Source organism: Calidris pugnax, unplaced genomic scaffold (genome assembly GCF_001431845.1).
Source record: "Calidris pugnax isolate Ruff unplaced genomic scaffold, ASM143184v1 scaffold98, whole genome shotgun sequence".
Taxonomy (NCBI): Eukaryota; Metazoa; Chordata; class Aves; order Charadriiformes; family Scolopacidae; genus Calidris; species Calidris pugnax.
This window is the reverse complement of record NW_015090829.1, coordinates 1588354-1602123: the sequence shown is the minus strand read 5'-3', so window position 1 is coordinate 1602123 and position 13770 is coordinate 1588354. Positions and strand designations below refer to the sequence as shown.

Genomic DNA, 13770 nt, shown 5'->3' with positions numbered 1-13770 from the left:
GCCCACGCGAGGCCGGCGCTGCAGAACCGCGCTTGGGCCACGGGGAGGCGGCAGCGACTGCGGCGGCACCGCGCTATCGCGTCGCCGGTCCCGGCCGGCGGCAGAGCGGCGATGCCGCCGCGCGTGCGCGGGTCCCCGGCTGCAGTACCGGTCGCCGGGGGCAGGTCCCCCCCCGTTCTGTGTGCCCCCGCTACGGGAGGCACGCCCGGACGAACCACTGCGGAGCTGATCCCGAGAGGCAGCTACCGGCCGGCGGGGAGCCGTCCAGTCCCTAGAGGCGCCGAGGAAGCTCTGCTGGTCCTGGGACAGGGCTGGGCCCGGGGGACACTGCTGTGTTGGAGCCACTCTCAGGAGAGTGAGTTGAGCCCAAGGACCTGCCCTGCAGGGTGTAAAACCCAACTGGCTGCGGAAGGAGCTGACGGCCTGTTCCTGCCACTATTTGCTCCGGGCATGGGGCAGCGCAGGCTGTGGGGTGAGGTTGACCCCATGCCACGGCCAGGGCACGGCTGAGGAGGAGCCCCCAGCTCGGCCAGGCTGATCCTCATCACCTCATCCTCCTGTGGGGACAGCACAGCCTCCCCTGTGTCCCTGAGCCCACCGTCCCTTGTCCATCTCCAGGGCGCCCTGCCCCATTGGCACAGTGAGACCCCTCACATGCCTCTCTCCAGAACAACCCCACGTGTTTATTTACAACAGAGCCTTTTCAAATAGCTGCAGCTGCACAAATCCCAGCCCTGCCACTCCACAGCACGGTGGCTGTGGTCAGAGGCAGAGCTCCTCAGAGACAGGGACACACTCCTTTGCCACTAGCAAATCTTCTCCAAGAGCAAGTGGGAAGTATTTCCAGTCAGCACTGCTGCCGGACCCTGGGTGCTGTGGGCCTAGGGGCCAGAGCGCTGCAGTGCTACTGCAAGGATGGGCTGTCCTGGCTGGGCACCCCTTCCGAGCTGGAGGGTGGCGTGGCCGTCTGGGCTGCCGTTCCCCATGGGAGTCCAACACAAGGACGACGCCCTTGCAAGTGCGTTTTCCTGGCACTGCCTCCTTGAGAACCACCACCTTTGCCTTTCATAGCCTGCCTCAGCTCCACAGGGTTTGGATGCTGTTGTCCCCCCTGGTGAGGCATGCTCACTCCTCCTGTCTGCCCTTGCCAGCCCTGAAGGCATGCTGGTCATTGCTGGTCCCAGTGGTGCGGTGAAACTGTCCCCAGGGGACTCCTGGGCTCCTTGCTGCTTTTGCAGCACCCTGCTAGGGAATGATCTGACCCTGTCCAGATGGTCCACAAAGCCCTAAAAATTTCAGATCACTTGTAGAAAAACAGGTTGTGGCTGACTTTCAGGAGAAAGGTCCTCTCCATCCGAAGGTGCTTTGAGTTTGAGTGTCTCTAGGAGGCAGGTCTTGACACTGGATAAAGTGACTATCTTAATACAGAGACATTAATCAAATCAAGCAGCCGGGACCACACTTAAAACCACTCAAGTCATACCTGCATCTGCATCCCACTTTGTCTCTTTCATTTATCAGGACATGTGCTGGGCACAGAGCTCGCAAAATTGCTCAGTCCCACTTTCTCCACAGAAATCCACAAATTGGCTCCCCTCCTCTACCAACTGCTAATAGTCACAGCTGGAAAAAGGAACAACACTGAAAACATAGTTAATTTTGATAGCTTTTGAACTCACATTTCTCTGCTTCTCATTGTGACAAGATTCTCCAAGCTTTGCCTAAAATAAAACAACAATGAGGACAAAAGGGTTGTTTCTTGTCAAAGTATCCCCTCCCCTTTCAGGTTTCTGCATAGCATAGAAAAGTTTAAATATCTGTATGTGTGGGGGCACATATAGAGACTCTCTATTTATTGACATGATATATACACCATTTTTCATCAATCCTAAGCAATTTCCACACTTTGGTGCTGAGCAGATCCAAGTCAGCAACTAACCGCTGGCTGGCACAAGCCCTGGTGGCTACAGGATACCTCATATTTTTCTGGTTTAAGGAGAGTCTTGGGTGATCCCCGCAAGCACTTAGGCTCATATTGCTCAGTGGTTACAATCTGTGGCTTTCCTGTTCACTGAGTAACAACGTCTAATTCCTCCCACCAGGAACTTTGCTACAAACTGATATATTTATTAGTAGCCTTTGGGCATTTTTCTAAGGCCACCCACTTTTTACAGCCAGAGCACTTAACTGTGCCGCCTTCCCAGCTTTATGTATTCTTGGCTTCCCAGGGCTGGGAACAAGCAGCAGGAGGAGGATACACAAGTGGCAGGAGGAGGCTATAAAACTGCAGGGAATCCCAGTCCACAGGAAGCCCTGGCATGATGATGATGCACGAGGCTGGTGTGCTCAGGTGCTGTGTCCTTGGAGCTTGGACTCAAGTGGCCAAGGGTCCCCACCAGACCCAGCAATGGGGCTAGAAGTCAGCCCTGGCACCCAGCAGCCCTGAAGCAACAGCAAAAAGGTTTTACATTGCCTCCAACCACCCCAGGCCTAATTTGGGTTCCCGGAGTGCTGTGGTTTGCTACGAGCAGCAGGTCCTGCCCCTTGCCTGGCCCCAAGCATTTCATGGCTCTGCTGTTTTCAGAGGGAGGTCCAAACCACATTTCCCCCTCCTGCTCCAGCACCTGCAGCTCCACTGGTGGCTGTCCTCCCTCGCTTCCCTGTCCTCACCCTCAGGACCATTGCAGCAGCCCTGCCCAGGGCTCTCTGCCTCCCCTCACAGTACCCACCAACTGGTGAGCATGGCTTGTCTCCCACTTCAACATTTCATAGAATCATAGAATCATAGAATGGTTCGGGTTGGAAGGGACCTCAAAGATCATCTAGTTCCAACCCCCCTGCCCTGGGCAGGGACACCTCCCACTAGAGCAGGTTGCTCAAGGCCACATCCAGCCTGGCCTTGAACACCTCCAGGGATGGGGCATCCACAACTTCCCTGGGCAACCTGTTCCAGTGTCTCACCACCCTCAGTTTGCTCATGCCCCCCAGCTGAGAGTGGTGGACATGACAAGTACTTAAAGAGTGGGTGTCAGGAAGATGGGGCTGGTCTTTTCTCAGTGGTACCCAGTGACAGGACAAGAGGAAATGGGCACAAACTTGAGTATAAGAAATTCCACCTAAACATGAGGAGGAACTTCTTTACTGTGAGAGTGGTAGAGCACTGAAATAGGCTGCCCAGAGAGGTGGTGCAATCTCCTTCTCTGGAGACATTCAAAACCCGCCTGGACAAGTTCCTGTGCAACGTGCTGTAGGTAGATCTGCTCCAGTGGGAGGGTTGGACTAGATGATCTTCCAACCCTATATGATTCTATAATTCTCTATGATTCTATGACAGGTTTTGCCTTGCTCTGCCACACATCAGTCACCGCAGGATGGGATGGGATGGGATGGCTCACAGCAGCAGACACAGTATGGGGAATCCCTGGTTTCTGTTTGGGAGCTGCTCCTGCGTGATGGAGAGACAAGGCAGCTCCTGTCTGCCCCACAGCCACAGGGCTTCTCTCCCCTCCTCTGATCCCAGGGGCCACAGTCATCGTTGGCCATGGCTCTCTGCCACCCGGGCCACTGCTTAGGCTTCAAAGTTGGGTGGCAGTGAAACCCATGGCTGGATTTTAGCTGAGGTGATCTCACAGCCTAGTCTGAAATGCAGATGGCTTGAGGTTGGTGTGGGAGCCTCCAGAAGGGGCTCCTCACACCAGCATTTTCCAGATATTCCAGGCCAAAGCCCCAAGACCATCCCCAGCCATGCTTCTGCCATCCATTACCCCCAGCTTTTGGTGTTATCCTAGCAAAAACACGCATACATCTATTCCTCTCCCCCCCAACCCCCCAATCAGAGTTCTCGCTTCAGCTTTGTCCCATGCCAGAACTGCCCTGGGAAGAGGAACAAACAAGTGAAAATAGGGGAAGTGAGTCTGTCCATATGGAAAGAGTCACAGCTTTCACAGCAGAAGCTGCTTTAACTGTTTATTCCCCAAAACCCACAGTAGCTGCCATGTGCTGCTGAAACTACGGCCCAGCCACACACCAGCATCACTGGGCAGAGTTGGCTCAGTAGCACTGGGACCAGTTTCCCGTGGCCCAGCAACCTCAAGCAGGAGGTGCTTTTCCCAGCTGGGGGAACTGCAGGCCCTGGGGTAAGGACAGGGGTGGGGTAGAGGAAGCTAGAGAGGGCCCTAATGCAGATGTTGGTATGGCGGGGGGGGACACCTGTGCCATAAGCTGGCCATCATGGGGGAAACCTCCAAACCCATCTGTGTCTGCCCCAGAGTCTTGGGCAGCCTCTTCTCCCAGCGAGAAGGGAGACAAGCATTGGACTGTGCCCCACACTGAAACCACACTGCACCACCTCCCTGCTTCCTCTCCTCACCTCTGACATGGAGGAAACCCTTAGAGTCAGCAGCAAAGCCTATGCAACAAGGGCCAGATGGCACCCCATCATGGGAGCAGGACCCCAAGGCAGTGAGACCAGGGACAGGTCCCTTGCATGGCACAAAGGAGCCAGGGTCACCCAGGGGCAGGGGGGGGATTCATCTGGAGGAGTCACTGAGGCACTGGCCGAGGGAGATTCATACAGTGAAATTCTCTGGGCACAGTGAAGTGCTGAAGGTGAGATTTCTCCTGCCCCATCCCCAGCAGAGCAGTTTCATGGGGAAGGAGCTTTTGCAACAGGGAGGCAATGAGCTCTAGGTATCTCTACTTTCTGCCCCCACCTACTTGTCTCAGCTCCGCTCAGTTGTTTCTCACATTCATCAGTTCTCACTTCTCCTTTCCCTTTTGTTAATTCAACCCCCAAAAGGAAGAACCACCCCGCAGCTGCACCCCCAGCCAGCTCATTTCCCCAGCTCCCACCTCACCGCTCGGACGCCTGGTGAGGGCCCTGCGCCGGTTCAGCCATGGGGTGGGTGTTGTGTGGGGTCCTGCTCGCCTGGGTGTCGGTGGCTTGGGTGAGAACAGCTGAGCGGTCCCAGGAGCTCTCCTCGTCTACAGGGTTTCCAGACTGCAAGAAGGCCCTGAAGCTCCCAAGTCTGGAGGTCCTGCCCGGGGGGGGCTGGGATAATCTGAGGAATTTGGATATGGGCAGAGTCATCAACCTAGGCTACTCACTGTGCAAGACCACAGAAGATGGATCTTATATCATCCCAGATGAGATCTTCACTATCCCTCGCAAGCAGAGCAACCTGGACATCAACTCTGAGATCATCGAGTCCTGGAAAGATTACCAAAGCATCACCTCCGCCTCCATCAACCTGGAACTGTCCCTCTTCTCCTCCATCAATGGCAAGTTCTCTTACGACTTCCACCGGACCAAGACTCACCAAGTGAAAGACCGTGCTGTCACCACCCGAGTGCAAGTCAGGAATCTGGTTTACACTGCCAAGATCAACCCAGGGGCAGTCCTGGACAAGGGCTTCAAGAAGCAGCTGCTGACAATTGCCAGCCACCTGGAGAACAACCAGACACGGATGGCTGATTTTCTGGCCGAGGTGCTAGTGCTTAACTACGGCACCCACACCATCACCTCTGTGGACGCCGGAGCCAGCTTGGTGCAGGAGGATCAGATCAAGGCAACCTTCCTGAAGGACAGCTGGGCCACACGGAGCACTGTCACTGCCTCAGCCGGTGTTGCCTTCCACAGCATCATCAGTGTAAAAGAGGAGGAGTCCCTGGACGTCAGCTCTGGCTTCACCAAGCAGTATATGGGGAACCGCACCAACTCCAGAGTAGAGAGCATCGGTGGGACCCCCTTTTACCCAGGCATCACCCTCAAGACCTGGCAGGAAGGAATCAGAAACCAGCTGGTGGCTCTAGACCGCTCGGGGTTGCCCCTGTACTTCTTCATCAACCCCAGCACCCTGCCAGAGTTGCCCACCCCCACAGTGAAGAAGCTGGCCAGGCGAGTGGAACTGGCTATTCGCCGCTACTACACGTTCAACACCTACCCAGGCTGCACCGATGCCACATCGCCCAACTTCAACTTCCATGCCAATGCTGACGACGGCTCCTGTGAGGGTGCCATGACCAACTTCACCTTTGGGGGAGTCTTCCAGGAGTGTGCTGGGCTGGCCGGCCCTGACACCAGTACGTTGTGCCGGGGGCTGGAGCAGAGGAACCCCCTTACTGGGGCTTTCTCCTGCCCCGCCACCTACACTCCAGTGCTGCTGGGCGTGCAGGAGCGGGAGGAAGGCCACAGCCATCTGGAGTGCCACAAGAAGTGCATCCTGGGCATCTTCTGCCACCGTGAGTGCAGGGACATCTTCTGGCTCTCCCGGGTGCAATTCAGTGCCTACTGGTGTGCTACGAGTGGGCCAGTGCCCCCAAATTCAGGATACCTCTTTGGGGGGCTGTTCAGTGCCCACAGCGCCAACGCCATCACCGGTGCCCAGTCCTGCCCCTCAGGGTACTTCCCACTGAAGCTCTTTGATGAGCTGAGGGTGTGCGTGAGCCAGGATTATGAGCAGGGCAGCCAGTACGCAGTGCCCTTTGGAGGCTTCTTCAGCTGCCAGTCAGGGAACCCCTTGGCAGGGCGGCACCAGGGCACTGCAGAGGACCCCCATGCCAAGAGCTGCCCCCCAGGCTTCAGCCAGCACTTGGCGCTCATCAGCGATAGCTGCCAGGTGGAGTACTGCGTCCAGGCTGGAGTCTTCACAGGGGGCTCACTGCCGCCCGCCCGCCTGCCACCCTTCACCCGGCCCCCCACCAACCTACCGACCATCGACACTGTGCTGGTGAGCAGCGGGGATGGGGACAACGCCTGGGTCAGGGATGGGCAGAGCCACGCGTGGCGGCTGGCACAACCAGAAGAGGTCCAGCACGCAGCAGAGATGGTGAGGGGCCGGGGGCTGACAGGGGGTGAGGTGGCGGGCGTCACTGCGGCAGTCCTGGCAGGGCTGGCCACTATCCTGGCAACGGTCTGCTACAGCCACCGGAGGTACAAGGCGAGGGGGTATCACACAGTGGGTGAAGGGGACAGCCTGGCTGCTGCAGGGCCCGAGGACAGCACTGTGCTGAGTGTGGGTGAGGGGTATCAGCAAGAGTCGGAGGGGCTGATGGCGTAAAATTCCCCCTCCCTGCTCCCTGCAGTTGCCAGGCAACGCCTTCTGCCCCAAACCCAGGCAAAGCCCCCTGTTCACCCCCCTTTCCAGGGACAAAGCTAGGCAGCAGCACCAGCCCCCTGCCCTCGCCGCCCCGCAGCTAAAAGTCCCTGTTCCCAGACACCCCAGGCTCTCCCCTCCATGGGGCGACACATGCTCTTGCCCTCCATCAGATCCCCGGTCTCCAGCTCCATGGAGACTCCATGGCCCTTCAGACATCCCTCCCCAACTGACCTCAGAGGCCAACCCCCAGGGTCAACCCATCATCAGGACCCATCATGATCTCCCTCTGCCAGACCCTGTACCTCCATGGTTGCATCTCCCCGCTCCAAGCAGTGCCGCAGCTTTGCCCCTTCAGAGATAAGTGAGTTTCCCTTCCACTGCAAGCCATGCCCCAGCTGTCCCCACCACTGCAAAACCAGACAGGGGGACCTAGGGCTCTTCAACAAGCCACTGGAGAGCCAAAGGAGAATGAAATCCTGAGCGCAGCCACCTTCTTCCCCCCCCAAGGGTAGCCCCAAAAAGCCAGGGGAAGCTGTGGAAACCCCTCCCCTGACACACAGGAACACCAGTGGGACTCAAGCACAGTGGAGACTTGGTACTTATAAGAACATTGGGTGGGGATGCAAGCTGGGGCCCAGTGCCTGGGAAAAGAGCCCCCAGCCCTCCAAACCCAGAGAGCTCCCCAGCTACTGCAAGCACCCAGTGCCAGCAGAGAGGCCCTCAGCAAGGCTTTGCCTCACAGGAAAGGAGGGAGCAGAGGGGTCCTGTGGGGACACCCAGAGTTAGCCACCGATTCCTGCCCACAGCAACCAGAGGGCAACCCCTGTCTCCATGTATATCTATCGAGATAGATATACACACGCATGCAGAGAGGCACGGATCAGTTTTATTTCAGCCAGCAACTAATTGCGTAGGCAACACAGCATTAAAAAGGAAAAAAAAAAAATAAAATCATTGTGTAAAGACTGTGTCACATTAAGAGATGTCAGGCGGGCAGCTGGGGAGGGCAAGGGAACCCCCTTCCTCCCTCAGATCACGGGAGGGTTTTGCATAGCTCCAGCCAGGGTTTTTCTGCAGTGCGGGAATCCCAGGGCTCCGGTGGAGGAGAAATCACACTCCTGAAGCTCCCCAGCTGCAGAGCTGCCCGAAAAGGGGTTTTCCTGGAGAAAGAGGTTTTCTCCTTTGAGGTAGAAAGTAACATCCCATGCTAAGGACAGCTGGGGACAGACTGGTGCAAAGGGGCACCAGGGGGATGAGAGGTGCCTAGCCCTCCCCATGGTGCCACCTCACTCGCCTGGCCACACAGACGACGGACAGAAGACAACAGAGAGGCCAGGCCATGCAGGGACAGCAAGTGTCCCCTGCCATCCGCTTTATTGACCTCCCCCCCCCCTTCCCCCCTCCCCATGGGGCAGCCAGCTGGGGCCAACGTGCCTCCCAGGCTGGGGAGAGGAAAAACAGTGACAACAACAGAACGGTGCACAGCAGGACAGGTTGCCCTCCCACACCGCCATCCCCTGGGACAGAGGGTGAGGTGACTCCCCCAGGAAAACCGGGAAGGGAATGCAATGAAATGGGCCAGGAGGCCCCAGTCCCCCGGGGAGCAACAGTACAGGTCTGGGGCAGCTTGCACAGTGGTGGGCACTGCCCCCGACTCCACTCTCCAACCTCAGGGGTCTCACAGGACAGGGGCATGAGTGCAGCCAGCCCCCCAGGCAGCCCCGAAGGCTGTGGGCATCTCCCTGGCACCCCATCACAAGCGGCTCTGAGAGGGCCCCTATGAAGTCCCCCCCAGAGGCTGGCAGGGACCCCAAAATGCCATGTAACAACCAACAACCCCTCCCCTGCCCCTGTTACCCGCACTCCCCTCCCCACATCAACCCCCCCAGCCCAGAACTGCTGTGACAACCCACCGCCAGCAGCCACCTCCCCCCAGCTCCCCAGGGTCCCCCCCAAGGGACCTCTGGGGATGGTGCTGGGACCCAGCAGGAAGGGGAACGGATACCAGCACACCTGCGCCTGGCCCCATGGGGACCCAGAGGCGACAGCCCCACTCTGGGGTTGGGAGGGGTCCCTACCATAGGGGAGTGGAGCTGCCCCTGTTCCGCCTCCCCCCAGGGTGTCACTGGACTCAGTCCCCAGTCTGGCCACAGCATCACATTCTCCCAGCCCCCAGGGCCACTTCCCAAAACACCACCACTATATGTACATATATACGACAAAACCCCAAAACATGAGGTATATAAAAATTCAACGCGGGGACACCCCCATACGAACAGTTCAAGGAACCCACTACAGGTGGGGTGGGAGACAGGCCAGTAAACATGCCCCACCCCCTCACCCCCAACTTCCTACCACCCACAGCCCCCTCCCTGATGCGGGGGGGCAGCCCAGACAAGGGGATCCTGCAGGGCACAGCTCAGACACAGCCAAGAGGAGAAGGGGGTACAGGACTGGGGGGCGAGCTGATGGAGACAGGGCACCCCCAGCCTCTGTGGACACAGGAGACCAGTGGGGAGGTACCAGACAGGACAAACGAATGAACAAACGGCTGAGGGATGAGGCGGAGCGAGGGGGACTCCCGTGACCTCCACTCCCAGCCCAAGTGGCTGTCAAGGGGCACCAGGCCAGTCTGGGACTGCTGGATGGATGAGGAAGGAGAGGAAACCCCCAAGTCCTCAGCATGGCAGCAGCAGGGATAGGACATCAGCTGGCCAAAATGGCCAGGCCAGTGTGAAGCCCCGCGGCTCCATGGAGGGAGGATCTCTACCCATGGAACGAAGGGGATGGTCAAAAGGACCTTCTCCCACATCTCCAGCCTGGGGACCCTCCCACTGGGCAGGTGCCACCGGGAGCGGGAGGCTCCAGGAGCCCCCTGCAAACCCCCCAGGGGGGTTTCTCCAGCAGCTTTATCCTTGGGGGTGGGGACATTGGTGCCCCTTCCCTTGTCCCCCTTCCATGGTCTCAGTCCTTCTCCTGTGCCAGGCTCTCCTCCGTGATGCCCTGGGCCGCGAGCTCAGCGAGCACATTGTCCAGGTAGTTGATGTCAGGGTAGCCATGGCCAGTGAGGTTGGAGCCAAATTCTGTCTTGTGGTGGATCTCGTTCCAGATCACTGTGTCGGACTCGCCTGTGGTGCTCGAAGTCCCGATGGCGAAGATCAAGCGCCGGTCCCAGGCTACCAGCAGCAATTTCAGTACCTGTGGAGGGGAGAGATAGGGCAGGCAGCAGGGCAAATGCTCGGGGGGGGAAGCACCCACTTTTGCTCAGGATCCCAGCATAGGGTCCTACTCCAACCAAAACAGTGGGACGAGGCTGCAGAGCTCCCCCAGTGCATGGGAACATCACCGGGCTCCTGCAGAGCATGCCAGATGGGCTTCAGGGAAGACCTGTATCCAGATTTCCCTGCATAAACCCCATCTGCTTTTCTCCATGCTCCAAATAGCTGCTTATTCCCTCTCCCCCTTGAGCATGCCTTGGCCAGCTTGAGCTGCCCGTGTGAGCCCCTCACCTTTCTGCCTTTCTCGCTGTCTGGCAGGTAGCAGTGCCGGGGGAAGCCACGGGCAGTGAAGCTCTTCCCGGGGTTTGGATGCTCCGGTCCCTGCAGTGCATGGAGTGTAAGAAGAAAAAAACCCTTTTGGAGCTTGGAAGGATGCTCTGGGCACAAGGTAACCCCCCAGCCTCAGTGGACGTAGAGCTGCTGTGCTGGGCGGCCACGCTCCAACTTAGTGGCCCTGACCACCACTGTCCCCTTTGTCACCAAGCAGACAGGGCCAACGCTTTCATGTAGACGTACCCCAGACTTCCCACAACACACTTATGGACACAACTCCCCAGACATTGTTGAATCCGGAGCCCTAAGTCAAAGCATGAGCTGCAGCATGACCCAGGGGTAATGCAGCAGTGACAAGGGCCACCAGCCCCAACACGGGACCACCCACGTACCCCCTGGGCACAGGGCTGGGCTGTACCTGCACTCCTGGGGGGATATTGTAGATGATGCGAATGGTTTTGCAGTCAGAGTGGCCAGGCAGTGCGTGAGGGATGATATGATACTCCATCTTCCCTGGGGGCTGTGTCCCTGTCTTCACTCCATAGATGGTTTTGCAGGTGGGACACTGCAGGCTCCCATCCTGAGAGCAGGAAAAGAGAGGAACATAATGAAACCCGTATCCTCCATCACTGAGCCAGACTGGGCACTTCGTCCCTGAGCAGCACTGAACGCCATTTCCATTATGAAAGCAGTCACTTCAAAAACACTCAGGAAGCAGGGGGTAGGGCTGGAAGAATTTGCTACAGAGACATAACTGTAACCAAAAAATTGAGGTCTGCATTTCTCTTCCTCATCAGTTTTATGGTCCTTGCTACTTTCTCTACCTCTGTTTTGGGGTTGTTTATTTTTCAAAGAGGGAAAGACAAATAAATATTAAAAAAAACCAAGCAACGTGAAACACATTTTCCTGTGAATGTCGAGCACAAGAGCCATTTTCAGGGGGCTCAAGAACGCCCACCTGTGGCTGGAAAAGCACAGTCCAGTGCCAGATAGCTCTGCTCAAACATGCAGGGATCAAAGATCACCACCAGTAACCCTGGGAAGGAAAGCAAGGACGTAAAAATGGGGATGGGGTGGAAACCACCTACACAACCCTGGATTCTGACTTAGTAGTCCCAGAGTGCTTGCTGCTGATAAAAATTAAACTCTCCATCAGGGCAGGGAGGTCAGAACCCTCCAGGGCAGCAGGACTTGAGCACTGTCCCTACGAGGGCAGGTGGAGGTTGCCAAGCGCCGTGGGCTCAGGCATCCCTTGCTCTGTAGCTTTGCACCTTGTTGCCGTTGTTGTACATGGCGACCAGGCAGTGGAGGTGGAAGACGTGGCCGCATTTCGCCAGCTTTCCCACCAGGTCAGGCTTGATGGCCAGCTGGGGTCCCTTGTAGCCAGAGGGTGCGGAGAGGCGCTCCATGCAGATGGTGCAGTCCTGCACAGAAGGGAGGAGTCAGATGGACGGGTGCAGCTGGAGCCTCCACCAAGGACACAGGGCTGATGAGCTGCCCTGCTCTTGCCCAGGGATCAGCACCCATCCCTGGTCCCATGCCATCACCCTGGGCCACCGCAGGCACATGCAAGTGGCACACAGCCCCTCTTCAGAGGGAACAGGGACAGGGCAGAGCCATGAGGGGTAGCAGGATAACCCTGCATGGCGCAATGCCCATGTCCCCAGTCTCACTTCCCAGAGCAAAGCACCCCAGGGACACCCCACTGCTCGCACCTCATCTGGTGGATGCCGCACCTTCTGCAAGTATTTTTTGAGTACCTCCTCCGGGGTTTTACCTGTGAGAGAGTAAAAGTCACAGGAGCTGGAGGGCAGCGTGGAGGCCACCCACTGTTGGGGGCAGCGGGAGGGGACAGGAGGAGCAGGGGAACCAGGCAGGGAAGGGGGGACAAGAACAGGGGCCAAGTGGCAAAGTGCCTCTCACCCTTCTTGGCCTGTTTCTTGGTGGTCTTGCGGCAGGTGTGGGAGATGCCAGGGATGGACTGGATCTCGCTTTTGCTGACAGGCGGGGGATGCAGCACCAGCTTGGGGGGCCGTGTCAAGCAGACGGGCAGCCCGGCTGCGCTCATCAGGATCCCCGTGATCCCTAGGTGAGGTGGTTCAAAATGGCACTGAGGAACCAGCATCATCCCAGACCTTCTCCAAAAAACCACCCCACTGGGGCTGACTTCCTCCAGCACCTGCAGACACCAGCCCCATACTCACCTGCCAGTGCTGGGTTGACGGGACTGGAGCCAGTGAGGTTCTTCACGGGGACAGTGGGGACCCTGTGAGGAGCCAGCAGAGACCACATCAGGGGCAGCAGCAGGCACCCACGTCCCCACAGCCCCCAGGGGCCAGCAGGGGCCAGACAATAGTTGCCTGAGCAACTGCACAGGCCCTGGCTGGAAATAGAGAATCCCCCGACAGGGCGACGTGCCCCCCTTGCCCCACGGCCGCCTTTTCTCTCACTCTTTAGAAACCCTGCCTGCGTCTCCATTCACAGTCCCTTTTTGTCACCGCTCCCTGGGCTGGTCTGTTGTTGGTTTTTTTTTTCCCCCCCCTCTTTTCTCCTATGGCCACGTCGCTGCCACAGCTTTTTCCTCCCCCTCCCCTTGGGGCTCTCTTCCATGGGAAAGTTTCCCAGCGGATCAGGAGTGGAGGGAAGGGGGAGGATGGAGAGGGAGAGGAAAGGGGCCAGGCTGCAACAGAAGGCTGATGGCAGAGCCACACAAAGGGGAGAAACGAGCTCATTAACCACCCAACCCCTCAAAAAAAAAAGTGTCTTCAGAGTGTGGAGGTCTGGAGAGAACCCTTCTCATGGGGACTGAATGGCTTTTCTTTGGGCCTTTTGCAGTCCCCCACCCATCCCCTGCCACCAAGAGAAAGAGCAGCCTCTGTCTCCTCATTGAGATGCAGGAGCTACCCCATCCCCACTCCAGCACCAACAGGGAAGGCGAGGGGCCCGGCACAGCCCTCCACCAGCAGGAGGTTGAGGACCACCGAGGTCTGTCTCCCACCAGGCTCAGGGGTGAGAGCACCCCTGCAGTAGGGAGCCCCATAGGGCTGCAGCCCCTCTGTGGCCCAGGGAGGGGAAAAAAAAAAAAAAAAAAAAAAGGTGGTTGCTTTTTTTTCCCCCAAACA

At 57.8% G+C, this 13770-nt stretch overlaps 3 protein-coding genes across 3 annotated transcripts in view; 1 reads left to right on the top strand and 2 right to left on the bottom strand.

Moving 5' to 3' along the window:
* LOC106887195 (SRC kinase signaling inhibitor 1-like) overlaps positions 1-633 on the bottom strand; it is a 6181-nt gene extending 5548 nt beyond the window's left edge. Inside the window, exons 1-2 of the mRNA XM_014940624.1 lie at positions 599-633; positions 33-190 (exon numbers count right to left, since the gene is read on the bottom strand). Of these exons, the coding sequence (XP_014796110.1) occupies positions 33-190; positions 599-633 (193 nt within the window). The remainder of the gene's footprint in view (positions 1-32; positions 191-598) is intronic.
* A 4217-nt stretch (positions 634-4850) lies between these two features.
* MPEG1 (macrophage expressed 1) lies at positions 4851-8062 on the top strand. Its single transcript, XM_014940691.1, has one exon. It carries the CDS (start codon positions 4896-4898, stop codon positions 7056-7058), a length of 2163 nt encoding a protein of 720 aa, XP_014796177.1. The 5' UTR covers positions 4851-4895; the 3' UTR covers positions 7059-8062.
* A 1249-nt stretch (positions 8063-9311) lies between these two features.
* DTX4 (deltex 4, E3 ubiquitin ligase) overlaps positions 9312-13770 on the bottom strand; it is a 5613-nt gene continuing 1154 nt past the window's right edge. Inside the window, exons 2-8 of the mRNA XM_014940692.1 lie at positions 12853-12914; positions 12572-12733; positions 12364-12425; positions 11920-12072; positions 11067-11228; positions 10607-10696; positions 9312-10295 (exon numbers count right to left, since the gene is read on the bottom strand). Coding sequence (XP_014796178.1) covers positions 10062-10295; positions 10607-10696; positions 11067-11228; positions 11920-12072; positions 12364-12425; positions 12572-12733; positions 12853-12914 — 925 coding nt within the window. The 3' untranslated portion in view covers positions 9312-10061. The remainder of the gene's footprint in view (positions 10296-10606; positions 10697-11066; positions 11229-11919; positions 12073-12363; positions 12426-12571; positions 12734-12852; positions 12915-13770) is intronic.